General features: G+C 52.9%; 1 protein-coding gene across 1 annotated transcript; it reads left to right on the forward strand.

Moving 5' to 3' along the window:
- The first annotated feature begins 597 nt into the window (after positions 1 to 597).
- On the forward strand, positions 598 to 16,338 carry TTLL10 (tubulin tyrosine ligase like 10). Its single transcript, XM_070384455.1, has 11 exons — positions 598 to 660; positions 740 to 872; positions 978 to 1,096; positions 1,176 to 1,305; positions 2,435 to 2,520; positions 2,861 to 3,032; positions 3,993 to 4,164; positions 4,698 to 4,838; positions 12,985 to 13,101; positions 13,460 to 13,553; positions 13,817 to 16,338. Exons 1-11 carry the CDS (start codon positions 600 to 602, stop codon positions 14,263 to 14,265), a joined length of 1,674 nt encoding a protein of 557 aa, XP_070240556.1. The 5' UTR covers positions 598 to 599; the 3' UTR covers positions 14,266 to 16,338.
- The last annotated feature ends 1,270 nt before the right edge of the window (positions 16,339 to 17,608 follow it).

The following is a 17,608-nucleotide window of genomic DNA, read 5'->3' on the forward strand; positions in this document are numbered from 1 at the left end:
GAGAGGCAAGCGGTCAAGGATGGCAGGGATCCGGCGGGGCCGTGCCCGGGCACCAGGTGAATGCAGCCAGGACCTTCCTGGGGACAGGCACCCCATCCCCAAAAAGGCCTTCTCACAGGGGACAACACAGCTCTGTCCTGGGAGAGGGGCTGGGAGGAAGTCAAGGGGCTGGGAGGAAGTCAAGTGTGGGGTATGCGATCCAGGCTGGCCAAGTAGGGCAGAGGCCAGCAGAGTCAGGGTCTGAACAGGCATAAAGAGGGGTCTACCCTGACTGACATGGGTCACCCATGACATCATGATGGACATTGTGACCCCCACCCTCCTGGGCATGTCCCTGTGTCACGTGTGCCCCCAGCTCCAGCCTCAACCTCAGCCTCTGCCCCCTGCCCTGTTGGTAAGGAGGGACACTGCCCACACCAGAGCTGGCCCTTGATGATGGTGACTCTCCCCCTTTCCTGGGAGGCCCTCTGGGCCTGAGATGGGCAGAGATGGGCCGAGATGGCTGGGGGACTGCCTAGGGGCTCCGGCCAGATTCTGAGTGAATGCCCTCCCCTCCATTTGAACCTACCTTGTTCACAGGCTGGGCCCATGAGAGACCCATGGGGAGCCACGGAGAGGAGGGGCTCCTGCATCAGCTAAGCCAGCTGGACCAAGATGCAGGTGGGCTTGGGCAAGGCCCATCAGGGGGCAGGAAAGCTTCCGGGTGGGCCAGAGGCTCTGACTTCCCACCTGCCCACAGAGCTGGACGACTCTGAAGCCATCAGGCCCCAGGCCGCCCTCCTGGAGAAGCACTTTCTGGAGAGGGAGAAGCAGCCACCCAGTACCGGGCAGGGCCCCTTCTTCTACATCGGAGGGACCAACGGGGCCTCCATGTGAGTGGGCCCTCAATCCAGGCCCTGCCCCACTGCCCCCAGGCCCTACCCAGCCGTGCTCCCCAGCTCCGCGGCCCCCAGGTAAGCACTGCCCCTCCCCTACAGAATCAGCTCCTACTGCAAGAGCAAGGGCTGGCGGCGTATCCAAGATAGCCGGCGGGAAGACTACAAGCTCAAGTGGTGTGAGGTCAAGTGCAGAGACACCTACTGCAACTTCCGGGAAGGTAGGGGTGGGGCTGGGCTCAGCGGGCAGCCCTCAAACACGGGGTGCCACCGTGTGCTGCCCGGGCTCTGTTCTGCCAGGCAAGCAGCTGCTGTACCAGCTCCCCAACAACAAGCTCCTCACCACCAAGATTGGGCTGCTCAGCGCCCTGAGGGAGCACTCGAGAGTCCTGAGCAAGACCAGCAAGCCAGCCCCCTGCGCACTGACCAAGTGAGCCACCTTGCCCCCCACCCCTGGCACCCACTCACCCAGCTGCACACCCCCACCCGATGGGTCAGTCGCTGGTCCTGACCACCCTCCACTTAGTCTGTCCACCCACCTGCTTTCCCACTGACCCAGCTAATCTGTCTCCCCCCAACACCTGCCAGCATCCCACCCACCCACCCCATGGCCTCAGCGGTCCTCACATGCCCGCCACAGAGCCGCCCGCTGGCATCCTGTACTGTCTCCACTGCCCGCCACACCCTGGCTGTCCACCCCACAGCCATTCCTGCCCCTTGGCCTACCCACGCCATGTGCCCACATCGTCACTCATCTGTCCACTCCACACCCACTCACTGCCCAGCCACTAACAAGTCTGCCCACTCATCCAAACAACCAGCCACCATCTGGTTGCCAAGGCCATCTTCACATCCCCATGTCCAGCTGTCCGCCTCCACCATTTCTGTCAGCAGCCCTGGACCATCGCCCTGTAGGCATCTGTCTGTCCACCACACCACACACCACCAGGCTACCCCCACGACATCCCCACCCATTCTCCACACACGGAGAAGCCACTCAGGCCAGGTCCTGTGTCCCCCTGGGGTGCAGATCTGGAAAGGACATGATACCCGCCCTGGAACAGCTCCTGTGGACCAGCTCAGGACATCTGGGGCCATAGAGGTAGACGCACTCAGCCACTCTGCCCTAAACTGAAGGTCGGCCTGGAGGTCCATGTAAGGGCTGAAGGGTATCCCAGGCCGGGGATCTGTGCCGACCACTCACTGCAAGCTGGTCACTGTCCTGGCCTGGAGACCCAGCTCTGAACTGACCACTCCCGAAGGCCTAAGAGCTGGGAGGTGGGAAGGGTCGGAGGCAGGTGAGGCAGACTGCAGAGAAGCCAGGTGTGCCCGAGTTGGCTAGGGAACAGAAGGTGAAAAGATTCTGCAGAGGGGAGAGCTGGGGTGGCAGATATGTGTTAGACGACGCCAGAGGCTGCAGGGGTCCCTGGAGCCCAGCCCCACTGGAAACTCTCCCTCCAACCACCCCCCCACCCCCAGATCAGGCCCCTGGAATGGTCAGCCAAGCTCGGGGGAGGGGACAACCCTCCCAGTGACTTCCCCACCCCCTGCTTCCCCAGAGTCCTGAAAATGGAAGACTTTTTCCCAGAGACCTACCGTCTGGACATCAGGGACGAGAGAGAGGCTTTCTTCACCCTCTTTGATGGTGAGAAGTCACTGGACGCCAGGCCCACTCTGGGGAGACCGGTGCAGGGCTAGACCAAGGCGGCAGTGTGATTAGGGCAGGGCCAAGGTCCTGGCGAGATTGAGGTGGGGGCATGGTCAGGAAGGGGAAGGGTGGAGCCAACCTGGGTGAGGACAGGGCTAGTACTAAGGTGATGCCAGGGAGGTGTCATGGTGGACCTTAGTGGAGGTTAAGGCTTGGCAGGCTCCAGGCCATGGCTAGAAGGAGTGTAGGCAGGGCTGTGACTGGGAGAGCAGTCAGGGCTGGGAGGGGTGGGGCAGGGCAGGATCTGGCCCGCAGGCTCAGATGGCTCTCTCTGCAGAAACCCAAATGTGGATCTGCAAGCCCACAGCCTCCAACCAGGGCAAAGGCATCTTTCTGCTCCGGAACCAGGAGGAAGTCACCACCCTCCAGGCCAAGACCCAGAGCATCGAGGATGACCCCATCTACCGCAAGATGCCATTCCGGGCGCCCCAGGCACGGGTCGTGCAGAGGTTTTGCTCATGGGCCCCACGAGGGGCGTTGATTGGGTGGAGCTGACCCCGGGTGGGGCTGACCCGGGCTGACCCGCTGGTGCCTGTGAGGGTCCGTGGGGGTCGCGGGGCCCACAGAGGAGTTCTTCGAAGTGGAAGGTTCAGTGCCTCACGCTGGGCCTCTGTGTAGCTAGGAACGGTGGGGTTTCTCCTGCTGTCAGGGCTGGAAGGAAATGTCCTGCACACACCACCCCCCACAATACACACCACAGGCTCCTGTTCAGTGAGGAGCAGGGGGCGCTCGGTCAGCTGTGCCCTGACCTGGGTCCTGCACACTGACCTGCAGTAAGCCCAGCCTCTCCCCCAGCCTCTCCCCCATTTCCCCTCAGCCAGCTGCAGCCTTCAGGCCCTCGGGCAGAGCTGACCCCCCTCCCGGGCTCCCTCTGCCTCTGGGTGAGGTCCAGACCCTCAGCCTCACACCAGGGGCACAGTCCAGCCTCAGAAAATTCCCTTTGGACTTCCCTCTCCACCAGCGGGACCTCATTTCTGCCACAACTGCTGTCAGTCACCATAAGCAGCGCTTCCAGCCTCTGGGTCTCCAGACCTCAGTGCGCTCCACTGGGATATCCCTCCTTGTCGCTCCAAAAGCACCTGCCCTTTAAGGCCCAAGGTCATCGCTGCCTCCTCCTCCAGACAGTCTTCCCTGACCATGGGGGCCAACAAGCTTCTGTCTCCCCAACTCCTAACAAGAGCTGTGCCCTGAGGTACCCCAGTCATACACCGGCAGACTGAGCTCTAGGAGCCAGGCCCTCCTCCCCAGTTCCCTGACCTGTTCAGGCTCAGAAATGTTCCCTGACGAGGGGACATTACACTCAACTGGAATAGGGGACCCAGAGCTCACAGCTGAGGCAGGTGGCAGGGGTGCTGGGGAACTAAGAGGTCCAGGTGGGGGCCTGGGCCAGGCTGACCACACCTCCCCAGATACATCAAGAACCCGCTGCTGCTGGACGGGAAGAAGTTTGATGTGCGCTCCTACCTGCTCATCGCCTGCGCCATGCCCTACATGGTCTTCTTCGGCCACGGCTATGCTCGCCTCACCCTCGGCCTTTATGATCCCCATTCCAGTGACCTCAGTGGCCATTTAACCAACCAGGTAAATGCGCTGCACAGATGCAGCCTTGGACAAAATCGCTGTTCAAGAATGTAGACAAGAACCCAGCTGTAGACACAGCCCAGGCTTGGAGGTGGCCCTGCCTGCAGTCAGCAATGCCTCTCACCTTCAGCCACAGCGGGCACCCTGTGAAATAACTGAGAGCCGTGCACCACCCCCCACCCCAGCTTGTCTCCCTCTGGGTATGGATCAGGCATCTCTGGGTGTGGATCAGGCACCCTAGGGGTGGGAGCAGAGGATGGGGGTCTTGGTGAGGACCTCAGTGCAGAGATGCTAAGGGCAGCAGTCTCCTAGGAAGGATATCAATGGGATGTGTCTGGGCAGCGGCCCCCCAGGGGGATCTGGGGGGGCTTCTCAAGGGTAGGAGTTGCTGGGGGAGGGTCTCAGGTGGCAGGGCCAGCCCAGGGAGTCTAGGAGAAGCAGGCCCCCTGTGGGGGTATGGCAGCATCAGGGTGATGCTCTCCGTCGGGGCCTCCATGGGGGACAGGCCTCCAGGTGCTGCCCTTCCCCCCCAGTTTATGCAGAAGAAGAGTCCCCTGTATGTGCTGCTCAAGGAGGACACGGTGTGGAGCATGGAGCACCTCAACCGTTACATCAATGACAAGTTCCACAAGACCAGGGGCCTCCCCCGAGACTGGGTCTTCACCACCTTCACGGTTTGTGTGTGCCCCGCCCACTCGGCGACGGGAGGGGGATGCGGGTCAGGACTGACTGGGTGGGGAGTGCTGGGCCACAGGCAGGTCCCTGGGCGGGGCTGTCTCTGGGTGTGCCCACAGCAGTTGGCTCTAGGAGTCCTCTCCTCTCCCTTTCTCAAACGGATCATTCACGCAAAACAAAGGTCACCCTGTGAAAGTGCACAGTTCAGTGGTTTCTAGTGGATTCATAGAGTTGAACGATGATCACCACCCTCTGGTTCCAGAACACTGTCATCTCCCACTGCCCTCCCCAGCCCCTGGCAACCACTAGTCCACTCTCTGTCCTCACGCATCTCCCTGTTCTGGACATGTCACATCAATGGGATCACGCAACAGGTGGGTTTTCCTGGCTTCTTTCACTGAGCATAACATCTTCAAGATTCATTTCATTCCTTTTTATGACTGAATAATATTTCATTGTGTAAATGGACCATGATTTGTTTGGATAAACGTTCATCAGTTGACAGACATTTGGGTTGTTTTTACTTTTTGTCAATCATAATCACATACATGAACAGGTATTTCAGTGCTCTTGGATACAGGTCTAGGAAGGGAATTGCATGGTCGTTGAGGAACTGCCAACATTTTCCACAGTGGCTGCAATTGCTCCCACCCCCACTAGCAATGTCTGATGGTTCCAGTTTCTCTGTATCCTTGCCCATACTTACTATCTTTTTTTAATAGTTGTCCGGTGGGTATAAAGGAGTATTATCTCATTAAGGGGTTGATTTGCATTTTTCTAATGATAATGATATTGAGCATCTTTTCATGTACTTAGCCATTTCTGTATCTTCTTTAGAAAACTTTCTCTTACCTCTGTTGTCCACTCTTTCTTTGTTAGGCTGTGCACGCATGCTTGCCTAGTCACTTCAGTCGTATCTGACTTTTTGCGACCCTATGGACTGTAGCCCACCAGGGTCCTCTGTCCATGGGATTCTCCAGGCAAGAATACTGGAGTGGGTTGCTGTGCCCTCCTCCAAGGGATCTTCCTGACTGAGGGATCAAACCCATATCTTTTGCATCTTCTGCATTGGCAGGCAGATTCTTTACCACTAGCACCACCTGGGGAGTCCCTGTTGGGCTGTAGAGCTCTTTATATATTGATTGCTAGACCCTTATCAGGTTGTGATTTGAAAATATTTTCTCCTGTGAGTTCTCTTTTCACTTTCTTGATAATGTCCTTTTTCATTTGTTTCACAACTTGCAGGATCTTAGTTCCCAAACCAAGGGTTGAACCCATGCCCTCTGCAACGGAAGTACAGAATCCCAACCACCAGACCACCAGGGGATTCCTGATAAGGTCCTTTTTTGCACTAAAGTTTTAAATTTTTGTGAAGTGCAATTTATCTATTTTTCTTTGGTTATTCATGCTTTGGTGTCATATTTAAGAATCCACTGCCAAATCCAAGTTGTAAAGATACATCTGTGGCTTCTTCTAAAAGTCCTATGTTTTAACTCTGAGTTAATTATTGTGTATGGTGTGAGGTAAGTGTCCAGCTTCAGTCTCTTGTGTGTAGCTACTCCATTGTCCCAGGACCATCTGTCAGACTGTTCTTGGCAAATTTTTGAAAATCAATTGACCAGATATATATGTGTTTATTTCCAGACTCTTAATTCTATTTTATTGATGTGTATGTCTGTCTTTAAGCCAGCACCATACTGTTTGAGTTGCTGTAGCTTCATTCTCTTTCTCTTTTTTTGAGGGGGGTGGGGTGCTATGCTATGAGGCACAGGGGAATCCTACTTCCCCGACAAAGGATCAAACCCATGCCCCCAGCATTGGAAACTTGGGAGTCTTAACCACTGGACTTCCAGAGAAGTCCCTCATGTGTTGACTGAATCATTCTTGCATTTCTGGCATAGATCTCACTCAGACATAGCATACTGTGCTTTACATATGCTCCTGAATTGGGTTTCCAAGTACTTCGTTTAGTATTTGTGTGTACCCTCATAAGCAATATTGGTCCACAGCATTATTGTCGATTTGGTTTTGAACATGTTCCCTTCTATTCTATATTTGTAGTTTATGAAGCCAGCTGTGTTAGTTACTGAGTTGTGTCTGACTCTTTGCAATCCCATGGACTGTAGCCCATCAAGATCCTCTGCCCGTGGAATTCTCCAGGCAAGAATACTGGAGTTAGTAGCCATCCTCTTCTCCAGGAGATATTCCTAACCCAAGGATCAAACCCAGGTCTCTTGCTTTACCGGCAGATTCTTTACCATCTGAGCCACCAGGGAGCCCTTAAATATTTGGAAGAATTCACCAGTGAGGCCACCTTATTGTGGACTTTTTTGTGGGAAGGATTATTTTTATTATTATTACTAACTCAACCTTTATTTGTTAGCGGTAACTAAGATTATCTATTTCTTCTCGGGTCAAGTTTATCAGTTTGTCTTTCTAGGAATTTTTCCATTTCTTCTAAGTTACCTAATTTGTTTGGAATATAGGTCACTCGTGGTATTTTATGAACAATTATAATCCTTTTCATAATCATTTTCATCTTTATGTAAAGTCTTTCTTTAAAAAAATTTTTTTTTCTTTTACTCTTTTGGCCACACCACATGGCATACCGTACCATAGTTCCCTGACATTGAAAGTGAAAGTGTTAGTCACTCACTCATGTCCAGCTCTTCCCAACCCCAAGGACTGTAGCCCACCAGGCTCCTCTGTCCATGGAATTTTCCAGGCAAGAATACTGGAGTAGGTTGCCATTTCTTTCTCCAGGGGATCTTTCCGAGCCAGGGATGAAACCTGGGTCTCCTACATTGTGGGCAGACTACTGTCTGAGCCACCAGGGCCAGGTATCAAACCCATGCCCCCTGCACTGGCAGCACAGAGTCTTAACCACTGGACCACCAGGAAAGCCCCAAGGTCTTTCTTTCTGGATTTTAGTAATTTAAGTCTTCTTTCCTCTTTTTCTTGGTCAGTTTAGCTAAGGGTTTGTCAGTTTTGTTGATTTTTTCAAAGAGCCAGCTTTTGGTTTCATTGATTTTCTCTATTGCTTTCTATTCTGTAATTCCACTTATATCCACTCTAATTTTTATTATTTTCTTCCTTCTACTTGCTTGGGTTTAGTTTTCTTTTTTTTTCTTAGGGTTGAAGATTGGGTTATTGATTTGATTTGAGATCTTTCTTCCTGTTTAATGTAGGCATTCACAGTCATAAATTTCCCTCTGAGCACTGCTTTTATTGCATCCCAAAAGATTTTGTGCATTCTGCTTTCATTTGTTGCTTAAGAGTGTTATCTTCCACACATTTGTGAATTTTCTAATTTTCTTTCTCTTATTGATTTCTAATTTCATTCCATTGTGGTCAGAAAACATATTTTGCATGATTTCAACCCTTTAAAAAGTATTGAAACTTGTTTCATGTTTTTTGTTTTGGCTGCACTGAGTCTTTGTTGCTGAGTGGGGACTTTCTCTACTTGCAGCGAGCGGGGGCTGCTCTTTGTTGTGATGCACAAGCTTCTCATTGGGGCGGCTTCTCTTGTTGCAGAGTACAGGCTCTAGAGCACAGACTCAGTAGCTGTGGTGTATAGATTTAGTTGCCCCTTGGCATGTGGGATCTTCCTGGTCCAGAGATCAAATCCAAGTCCTCTGCTTTGGCAGATGGATTCTTAACCACTGGACCACCAGTGAAACCCCTACTTTATGTTTCAACATACTGTCTATCCTAAAAAATATTGCATGCACACTGGAGAAGAACGTGTAGTCTGCTGTTGAGTGGAGTGTTCTATAGATATACTTCAAGGTAGGTGATTTATAGTGTTGCTCAAGTCTTGTATTTACTTATTGATCTTCTGTATAGCTGTTCTATCATTGAAAATGGCATAATGAAGTCTCCAACTATTATTATTGAATTGTCTATTTCTTTCAGTTCTGACAGTTTTTGCTTCATCTATTTTTAGGCTCTGTTGTTAGGTGCATGTATAATTATTACATATTCTTGATTTATCATTAGAAAATATTCTCTTTTTTTTAATGTCTTCAATTTTCATCTTAAACTCTATTTTCTCTGATATTTGTACAGATGTTCCAACTCTCTTTTGGTTACTTTTTGCCTGATATATCTTTTTTTATTCTTTGACTTTCAACCTATCTTTGTCTTTGAATCTAAAGTGAGTCTCATAGAAAGCATATGGGAGGTGGGGGGGGATGCATTCTGCCAATCTTTGTCTTTTATTGGAGAGCTTAATCCATTTACATTTAATTTAATTACTGATAAGTTAGGATTTGTATCTGCTCTTTTGCTATTTTCTATATATCTTATATCTTTTTGTTGGTTTCTCCATTATTGCCTACTTTTGTGTTAAATATTTTCTAGTGTACCATTTCTAGTATTTCTTTTACTATACATTTTTGAGTTATTTTCTTATTGCTGCCCTTGGAATTACCATTAACATCTTAATTTAAAACTATCTAGTTTGGATTCAAACCAAGTTAATTTCAATAGTGGTTTTTAAGAAAATTTTTCCTGTATAGCTCTATCTCTTCATTTATGCTGTTACTGTCACAAATTACAACTCCTTAAATTGTGTGTCCATCAGCATAGATTCATAGTTATTGCTTTATGCAATTGTCTTTTAAATAAAACAGAAGGAAAAAGGCAATTACCAAAAAATGAATGTATAGTGTCTTTTATATTTAACTATGTAGTTACTTATAAAACAATGGAAACAGTGACAGACTTTATTTTCTTGGGCTCCAAAATCACTGCAGATGGTGACTGCAGCCATGAAATTAAAAGACACTTGCTCCTTGGAAGAAAAGCTATGACCAAACTAGACAGTATGTTAAAAAGGAGAGACATTACTTTGCTGACAAAGGTCCATCTAGTCAAAGCTATGGTTTTGCCAGTAGTGTATGGATGTGAGAGTTGGACCATAAAGAAAGCTGAGCACCACAGAATTGATGCTTTTGAACTGTGGTGTTGGAGAAGACTCTTCAGAGTCCCTTGGACTGCAAGGAGATCCAACTAGTCAATCCTAAAGGAAATCAGTCCTGAATATTCATTGGAAGGACTGAGGCTGAAGCTGCACCTCCAACACTTTGGCCACCTGATGCGAAGAACGGACTCATCGGAAAAGACACTGATGCTGGGAAAGATTGAAGGCAGGAGGAGAAGGGGACAACGGAGGATAAGATGGTTGGATGGCATCACTGACTTGATGGACATGAGTTTGAGCAAGCTCCAGTAGTTGGTGATGGACAGGGAAGCCTGGCACGCTGCGTGCAGTCCATGGAGTTGCAGAGTGGGACACAACTGAGCAACTGAACTGAACTGATGTAATTATTTCATGGATGCTCTTAATTTCTTAACATGAATTCAAATTATTGTCTAGTGTCCTCTCATTTCAGTCTGAAGGACTGTAGAAATGTTCTACTACTGATAATCTGTTCTTTAGATTTGAGAATGTCTTAATTTCTTTTTTATTTCTGAAGGATAATTTTGCTGTATATACAATTCTTGGTTGACAGTTTAATTTTTCTTTCAGTATTTTGAATATGTCAACCCACTGCCTTCTGGACTCCATGGTTTTTAATGGGAAATTGGTTGTTGGTCTTATTGAGAAGCCCTTATGATACGTCACTTCTCTTTGCTGATTTCAACATTCTCTGTTTGTCTTTGTCTTTTAAAAGTTTGGTTACAATATGATTTTTGAGCTTATCCTACCTGGAGCTCATTGGCCTCAAATGTGTACATTCTTTTTCATCAAATTTGAGAAGTCCTACTACCGATATTTCTTTAAATATTCTTCCTGCCTCTTCCTTTACTCTCTTTCTAGATCTCCTTCCATAGATCTCTGTGACTTCATTTTTCTTCTTTCCTTTGACTTCCTGTTCCTTAGACTGGATAATCTCAACTGATCTATCTTTAAACAACTCAAATGTCTTATTCAATTATTATGCTTTTCAACTCCAGAATTTCTGTTCAGCTCTCATTTATAATTTGTCTCTTCACCGATATTCTCTATTTGGTAAGACATTGTTCCTGTATTTTCCTTTAGTTCAAGTGAGGTCTTCCTAGGAAACATCAGACATCACAACAAATGACTACACTTCTCTGCCAAACAGATTAATCCTGCTATCTCCAGTACCAAGAATGTAGGCTTTTTTCAAGGCATTGAGCTGGGATGCAGGGAATAATACTAGAGCAGGTTAAAATACTACAAATCTTGCTGTTCCTACCAAGATTCAAGATTCTATTTGAATAAACACTCTTCAGGTTGCTGAACGCTTTTGGTTAATTTCCAGCATTCTAAGAAGGTTAATTTTGACAAATTTGGCCCATTTTGGTTGTTTTTATGGAATGGCTTATCTCTGGACCCCTTCTTCTGCCCATTTTGTGATGCTCTCATCTCTCTTGATCCTGCTCAGCAAGGCTTCTCCCTGTTGTCTCACTGAAACGCTCACCAGAGTGACCTCCATGTTGTCAAACTCAGGGGTCAGCCCTGGTCCTCTTCTCCTTGACCTGTCAGCCAACTTCAGACATAGCCCCTCACTCCCCACAGCTTCCAGGACCTTGCTCACTTCCTCTTAGCCCCCATGCAGGTCCCTGGGCTGCCACCACGGCTCTCTGGAGCCCAGCGTCCAGCCTGGCTCTACTCTTTACCTGCTCTTATCTACGCTTTGTCTTTATCAGATACCACCTGACTTTTTTTTTTTTTAACTTCTTATTTTGTATTGGGATAAAGCCAATTAACAAACAATGGTGTGGTAGTTTCCGGTGAATAACAAAGGAATTCAGCTGTATCTCTATATTTATCCATTCTCCCCCAAACTCACCTCCCATCCATGCTGCCACATAATATTGGGCAGAGTTCTTTGTGCTATACAATAGGTCCTTGTTGGTTTTCCATTTTAAATATAACAGAATGTACATGACCATCCCAAACTCCCTAACTATCCCTTCCCCCATCCATTCCACCAGCAACCATAAGTTTGTTCTCTAAGTCTGTGGGTCTCTTTCTGTTTTGTAAGTTCATCTGTATCATTGCTTATATAAGGGATATCATATGACATTTCTCCTTCTCAGACATCCCCTGACTTTAAATTCCATCTATATGCTTAAGATTCTACGTTAAACATGGACCCTGACCACTCCCCTGATCTTGAACCAAAGCCTATCAGCACCCCGTCTGCAAGCTCACAGAGGTCTCAGCCTCCAGGGCCTACTCTCCTTCTCGATTGATGAGGGCTCCATCCTCCCAGAGTCTCAGACCAAACGTCTAGGGACAGCCCTTATTCTTAACAGCTCACATCCTTTCATCAGTTGCATTGGCTTTACCCCAATATAGACCCAGCATCTATCCCACCACCTCAGCTTCTACAAGCCAGCATATTTCTCACCTAGATCCTTGCAACAGGCCCCTTCAGTCTCTCTCAGCATAGCAGCCAGAGGACCCTGTGAGGGCACAGGTCAGATACGCCCTCCTGTGCACCACCCTCCACAGCTCTGATCTCAGGGTGAAAGACAAGGTCTTCCCATGCCCTGAGAAGTGACTGGTGCCACTCTGGTCTCATCCTGCTGCTCTCTAGCTTGCTCCAGCCACAGCAGCATCACCCTGGTCCTCTGACACCTTGGGCATGCTCGAACTTACAGCTGTTGCTCCCGCCAGGTGTCCCATCCCCATCCCACAGCTCCCCCCTTTCATCTTCACCTGTTACTCACTCTCTTCTCAATGAGGCCCACCTGGATCATACCCCTTTCCACACCACCCCGAACCCCCCACCTCTCACCCTGCTTTAGCTTCTCCTGTTTAGCATGTGTGGCTTTGTCCACCATACAAAGCGCATAATGATTTACACATCAAGTTTTTTGTGTCTCTCCTATGAGTGAACTGCTCAAGGGCAGAGACTCCTCGGAAGCTCTCTCCACTCTCCTGCCACACCAGTACCTGTCACACAATAGGAGGTCCATACGTTTGTTAGATGAATAAAATGAGAGTGAAGGAGTTTCTGGCTGTGAGCCTGTGACCCTGAAAATGTGACAGTATGGGCATGGTGGGAGCACAGGTGAGGGATGGGCAGTGGCTGCTCAGGCCTGGAGGGTGTAATCAAGGCCCACAGGTGACGTCCTATCCCCCCTACCCCGCCCCACCTACAGAAGCGGATGCAGCAGATCATGGCCCACTGCTTCCTGGCTGTCAAAGCCAAGCTGGAATGCAAGCTGGGCTACTTTGACCTCATCGGCTGTGACTTCTTGATCGATGAAAATTTCAAGGTGCTGCTGAGGCTTTCCGGGACGGGGGGGAGGGGGGGGCTGGCAGGCAGGTGCAGGAGGCAGTGGCCTTCTGTGCACACCTGACCACTCAGGCAGGCCCCTGGGGTGGGCAGTCAGGCACCCTCCCTAGCCCTGGAGGTGATGTGTCCATAATTATGGTTCACTCCTCCTACAGCTAGGGTGACTCCTAAGGCAGACTCTCAGACCCTCAAGAGTCTCAGCACCTTGGGCAATTGGGGGAGTGAGGTCATGGAAAAGAAGTGACCTCATGGTCACGTGGCTTAATGGGGACCAGGGTCTCAGCCTTCTCCTGGCCAAGTGGTAGGTGGGGCGGGATGCTGAGCAGTGTTGGGCCCAGGTGTGGCTGCTGGAAATGAACTCCAACCCCGCCCTGCACACCAACTGTGAAGTCCTGAAAGAAGTGATTCCTGGCGTGGTCATGGAGACCCTGGGTGAGCCACCCCCCAGGACCCTCAAACTGTCCCCCTCTGCCTGCACATGCTCTTTGCAAGTTCAGACGCCCACAAACCCAGTTCTCCAGCATCCCGAGGGCTGCGTGGCAACCCCAGCCTCTGCTCATGCCCCCATCTCCCTGCCAGTGTGGTGTCATCCCACCCCTCACCACCCTGTCACCTCCAGACGGGGTGGGAGGTCCCCCTTCCCCCGCACCGCCCTTCCCGGCTCCGCGTCCAGCTCACCCCCGACTCCTCCCCAGACCTGGCGCTGGAGACCTTCCAGAAGAGCCTACGCAGCGAGAAGATGCTACCGCTGCTGTCCCAGCGCCGCTTCGTGCTCCTGCATAACGGGGAGACGGACCTGTGGCCGTGCCTGGGGGGCTCCCGCAACGTCCCCCGCCCGCCGCTGCCCCCACTTCGGCCCACCTGCGACGCCACGCCCCTCGAGCCACCTCTGCTCCGCGCCACCGACCGGCCGGGCGCGCGCAGGCCCGCGCCACACCGGGGCCTCGGCGGCGCGCCAGTGCGGCCTTCCTCCGCGCAGCGGCGCCCCCGGCCTCCCGTCCCCGCCCCCGACGGCGCCCTGAGTGGAGACCCCGAGGCCCAGGGCGGTGGGCAGCCGCGAGTGGGCGACGCGGACCAGGTACGCGAGCTTTCCCCGGGGCCGGCAGAAGAGGAGCGCAAGAACGCGGGCCATCGCGGCTCCTAGCGGGCGGGCTACCGGCGCTCTCCCAGGGACCTATAAAAGCTACTTTGTTACAAGCGCGGCCTCTGCCCCGCACACCCGGCCCCAAGACCCCCGCTGGCAGCCTCCCTGAACCCTTCGAGCCGCTACTTCACTGCTGGGACCCGTTCCTGGGGGAACATGGTGGTGGAGGGATGAGCCGCTGAATCCGAACCCCTGACTTTGCCCATCATGGGCTGCTTCCATCCGGTGACGCTCTCCAGTTTCTGGGCCCCCATGCATCACCTATAGCCTGCCTCCATCAAGACCCTGGGTCCCTGCAGCCTCACGTGTCACCTACCCCTGCTGCCTAGTCTGCGGTCCCTGGGAAAGGCAGCCAGTGTCTCCCAGGCAAGGGTCTGGGTCCCCACAGCCCCCTCCAGATCCCCACAGGAGCGGTTCTTCACACCAGGCCCCACCCTGCCCAGGCTCAGCTCCTTTCTGAGGCTTCAGAGCACCAGGGCCCTGAGCTCCCCAATGGTGCCACGGTGGGAGCTATACAGCAGGCAGAGAGCATTGCGAGGCCCCAAGGACCCAGACTGTGGGCAGCGGGTGCGTGGTCATGCAGGACGGAGCCCTGAGGGGTGTGCCGAGCCAGCATGTCCCCATGTTCCTTGTGGCCCCAACCCCGAGGCTACTGGGAGAAACCCGCTACCACCAAGCATCCTGGACCAGCCATAATCCCCTCTCCACACCCACCATCCCACACCGACCCCAGTCCAGACCCACCCCTAGGCCCACTGCAGCTGGCACCCCTCCTCCTGCGCTGCCTTTCACATACCCCACCCTCACCTCTCCCATCAGTCACGTGCCCTCCTCCTGTCCTGCCAACTCTCACTCATGACCCCAGTGGGCTCCACCACAGGTGGAAGGGGCTGCTGGGACCATTGTTCTGATCTGCATTGGAGTGCGGGTGGGACCTAAGGGGCAATGGGGCTTGTCTTCCCCTCCCCCATTGCCCCTCCCCCTCCTTTCCCAGGGGTGCAAGGGCCAGAGCACGCTAGAGGGCAGCGTGGGCCATGGAGCCACCGGCCAGTCCACGGAGATGTGCAGTCAGTCAGGGAGTCAGGGAGAGAAGAGCCAAATGAAACCTGGGGCTCAGAGAGGTAGAGACAGTCCTCCCGGGTCACAGAGCCAGTGAGGGCCCAGGCCAGGACCGACCTGCCCTGTCACTTACAGCTCACCCACGCATCCCCAACACTGCACTCCCTCCTCGTCCTGCTGCTGTGGCCAGGAGTGTAGGGTCACCAGGGCAGAAGCACACTTGTCACCATATGACAAGGATCCAGGAGCCCTGAGTGCACCTCCCCCCCCACCAGTGTGTCTGGTGGGCTCTCCATGAAGCATCAAGCTCAGCACTGCCACTTCTGCAGCCTGATGGCCAGCTCTGCACCCCGAGGCTGGGGAGAGTGAAAACCAGTCTCCATCAGGGAGAGGTGGCCCCCTGGGTGGGCAGAGCGCACCCACATCAGTGTCTTCAGGGTCTGTACCAGTCTTTCCTTACTGGGGTGAAGGTCACTGCACAGCCATGTCACCTCAGGCTCAGCCCCTGGTCGCCCCTGAGGGGCCTCTACACTCCATGTCTCAGCCTCCAGGCCTCTCCTGCCCCTTCCTCACATCCTGCCCACAGAGCCTTCGCCCACGCTGTCCTGGGGCTCATGACTTGGCCCATGGTAGAACAGTGCTGCCCCTCGATGCTCCAGCTCTCCTCCAGCAAGACTGATCCCCGGCCAGTCAAGGCAGCATCTGCAGAGGTGACCCGACGCTCGAGGGGAAGCTGGTCTGAGGCCTCCATTGTCCCTGGGCCCTGAGTAGGTGCAGTGGCCCCCAGGGACCATGGTGGGGTGAGACATGCACATCCTGACTGGGCCCACATCCCTGGGCAACCCCAAACCCTGGACTGTCCGCAGCTCTTGGGCCCCTGGTACCCGGAGAACCTGGGTAACAATAAATGAGGTAGTCCTGCTGCTCATTCATCCCCAGAGGTGATGGCCACACGCTTGCCCCCCATCTGGATCCTGCAGTCCCTGGCAGTCAGGAGTCTGTTTCCATTAAAGAGCCCACAGGACTCAGAGGAGCCCCCCTCAAACCCTCTTCCCTGCCACGTGTCTCCGAATAGAGGGGTCAGAACAGCCATGGCCCAAATCAGTGTCTCTGGAAAGACCTCTCCACAGGGCATGGCCACTTCTTATTGGGAAGTGGGGGTTTGGGGTCCTGAAAACCACTGCAGAGCCAGAGCTCAGCCCAGTTGCAGAGAAGTGGCCATGGTGCTGAAACCATGGTGGGGACTGGGGGGAATGATGGCCTGGATTCCTGGTCAGGGCCCTTGAATGGCCAGACTTAGCACCATGGACCTATCTGATTGGTGAGGGGGCAGGCAGGGGCCACCTGCCTTTGGACAGCCCCCTGAGGACTGGGGCCAGGGGAGGGCAGACATCCGGAGCTGTCTAGGAAGAGTTCCCTTCCTATGCCCACTATGGGCGTGTCTGTCCGCTTGGGAGGGTGTCCCACACTGGCTGAGTCCAGATCTCAGTGAAGCCGGGGTCAGGGGCCTTTTCAAGCAAGGCGAGGGTGGGACGCTGCTGTGGCCGGAAGCACTTCTGGGAACAGAGGATGGCCTCTGGGCCCTTATCAGACTGAACACACACCCTGGAGCCTGACAGGGAGGAGGAGGGGGAGGAGCTAAGCAGCTGGAGAGCCTCTCTGGTTGGGGTTGATTTCCCCGGGGGAGCAGCAAGGGGCTGGAGCTGGCCTGGGCAGAATCTCATCTTCGGGTCATTCTTGGGCTTCATGACCTATACCTGTGCCCATCCCAGCACACTGGGCTGAGCGGGAGAGGGTGGGAGCCCCTCAACACACCAGCCCCCTCCATTCCCCACATATCAGCACTCTTGAATCTCCTGTGCCTCCCACTGCCCTGAGCTCTGCATCCCAGGCCCACCCAGGGCCTCCCTCCTCCCAACTTGGACTTGCTCAGGCTTCCCTTGAGAAAGTGACTGGGCTCTGACTGGTGGGAGCCCGTGCACACCCGGCCCTAGACAACCCACCTGAGCCTCCTGCCTCCTCTCAACCTAGCCCCTCCATGCCCCTTCCTGCTCTGTGGGATTTCAGCTGGGGCGCCTCAGTTCAGCTCAGGTCTAGCTTGCTATCAGCTCCCAGGAGGCTGCCAGGGAGGGACATGAGTCCAGGAGTGGGGAGAACAGGGAGTGAGCAGAGGGAGCTGGGGTGACCAGTAGTGGGCAGGCCTGGTGGGGCAGAGGTGCTCTGCAGGGAGGAGAGGAGCATGGAGGGAGGGCCCGGTCCGGTGGCAGGGGGTCCCTGAGTCGTC

Source organism: Bos mutus, chromosome 16 (genome assembly GCF_027580195.1).
Source record: "Bos mutus isolate GX-2022 chromosome 16, NWIPB_WYAK_1.1, whole genome shotgun sequence".
Classification (NCBI taxonomy): Eukaryota; Metazoa; Chordata; class Mammalia; order Artiodactyla; family Bovidae; genus Bos; species Bos mutus.

Coding starts and splice junctions, on each gene's coding strand:
- TTLL10 (XM_070384455.1), top strand. CDS start 600: ATGGGGAGCCACGGAGAGGAGGGGCTCCTGCATCAGCTAAGCCAGCTG. Junction 4,165..4,697: donor GTGGCCATTTAACCAACCAG/GTAAATGCGCTG, acceptor CTTCCCCCCCAG/TTTATGCAGAAGAAGAGTCC. Junction 4,839..12,984: donor GGGTCTTCACCACCTTCACG/GTTTGTGTGTGC, acceptor CCCCACCTACAG/AAGCGGATGCAGCAGATCAT.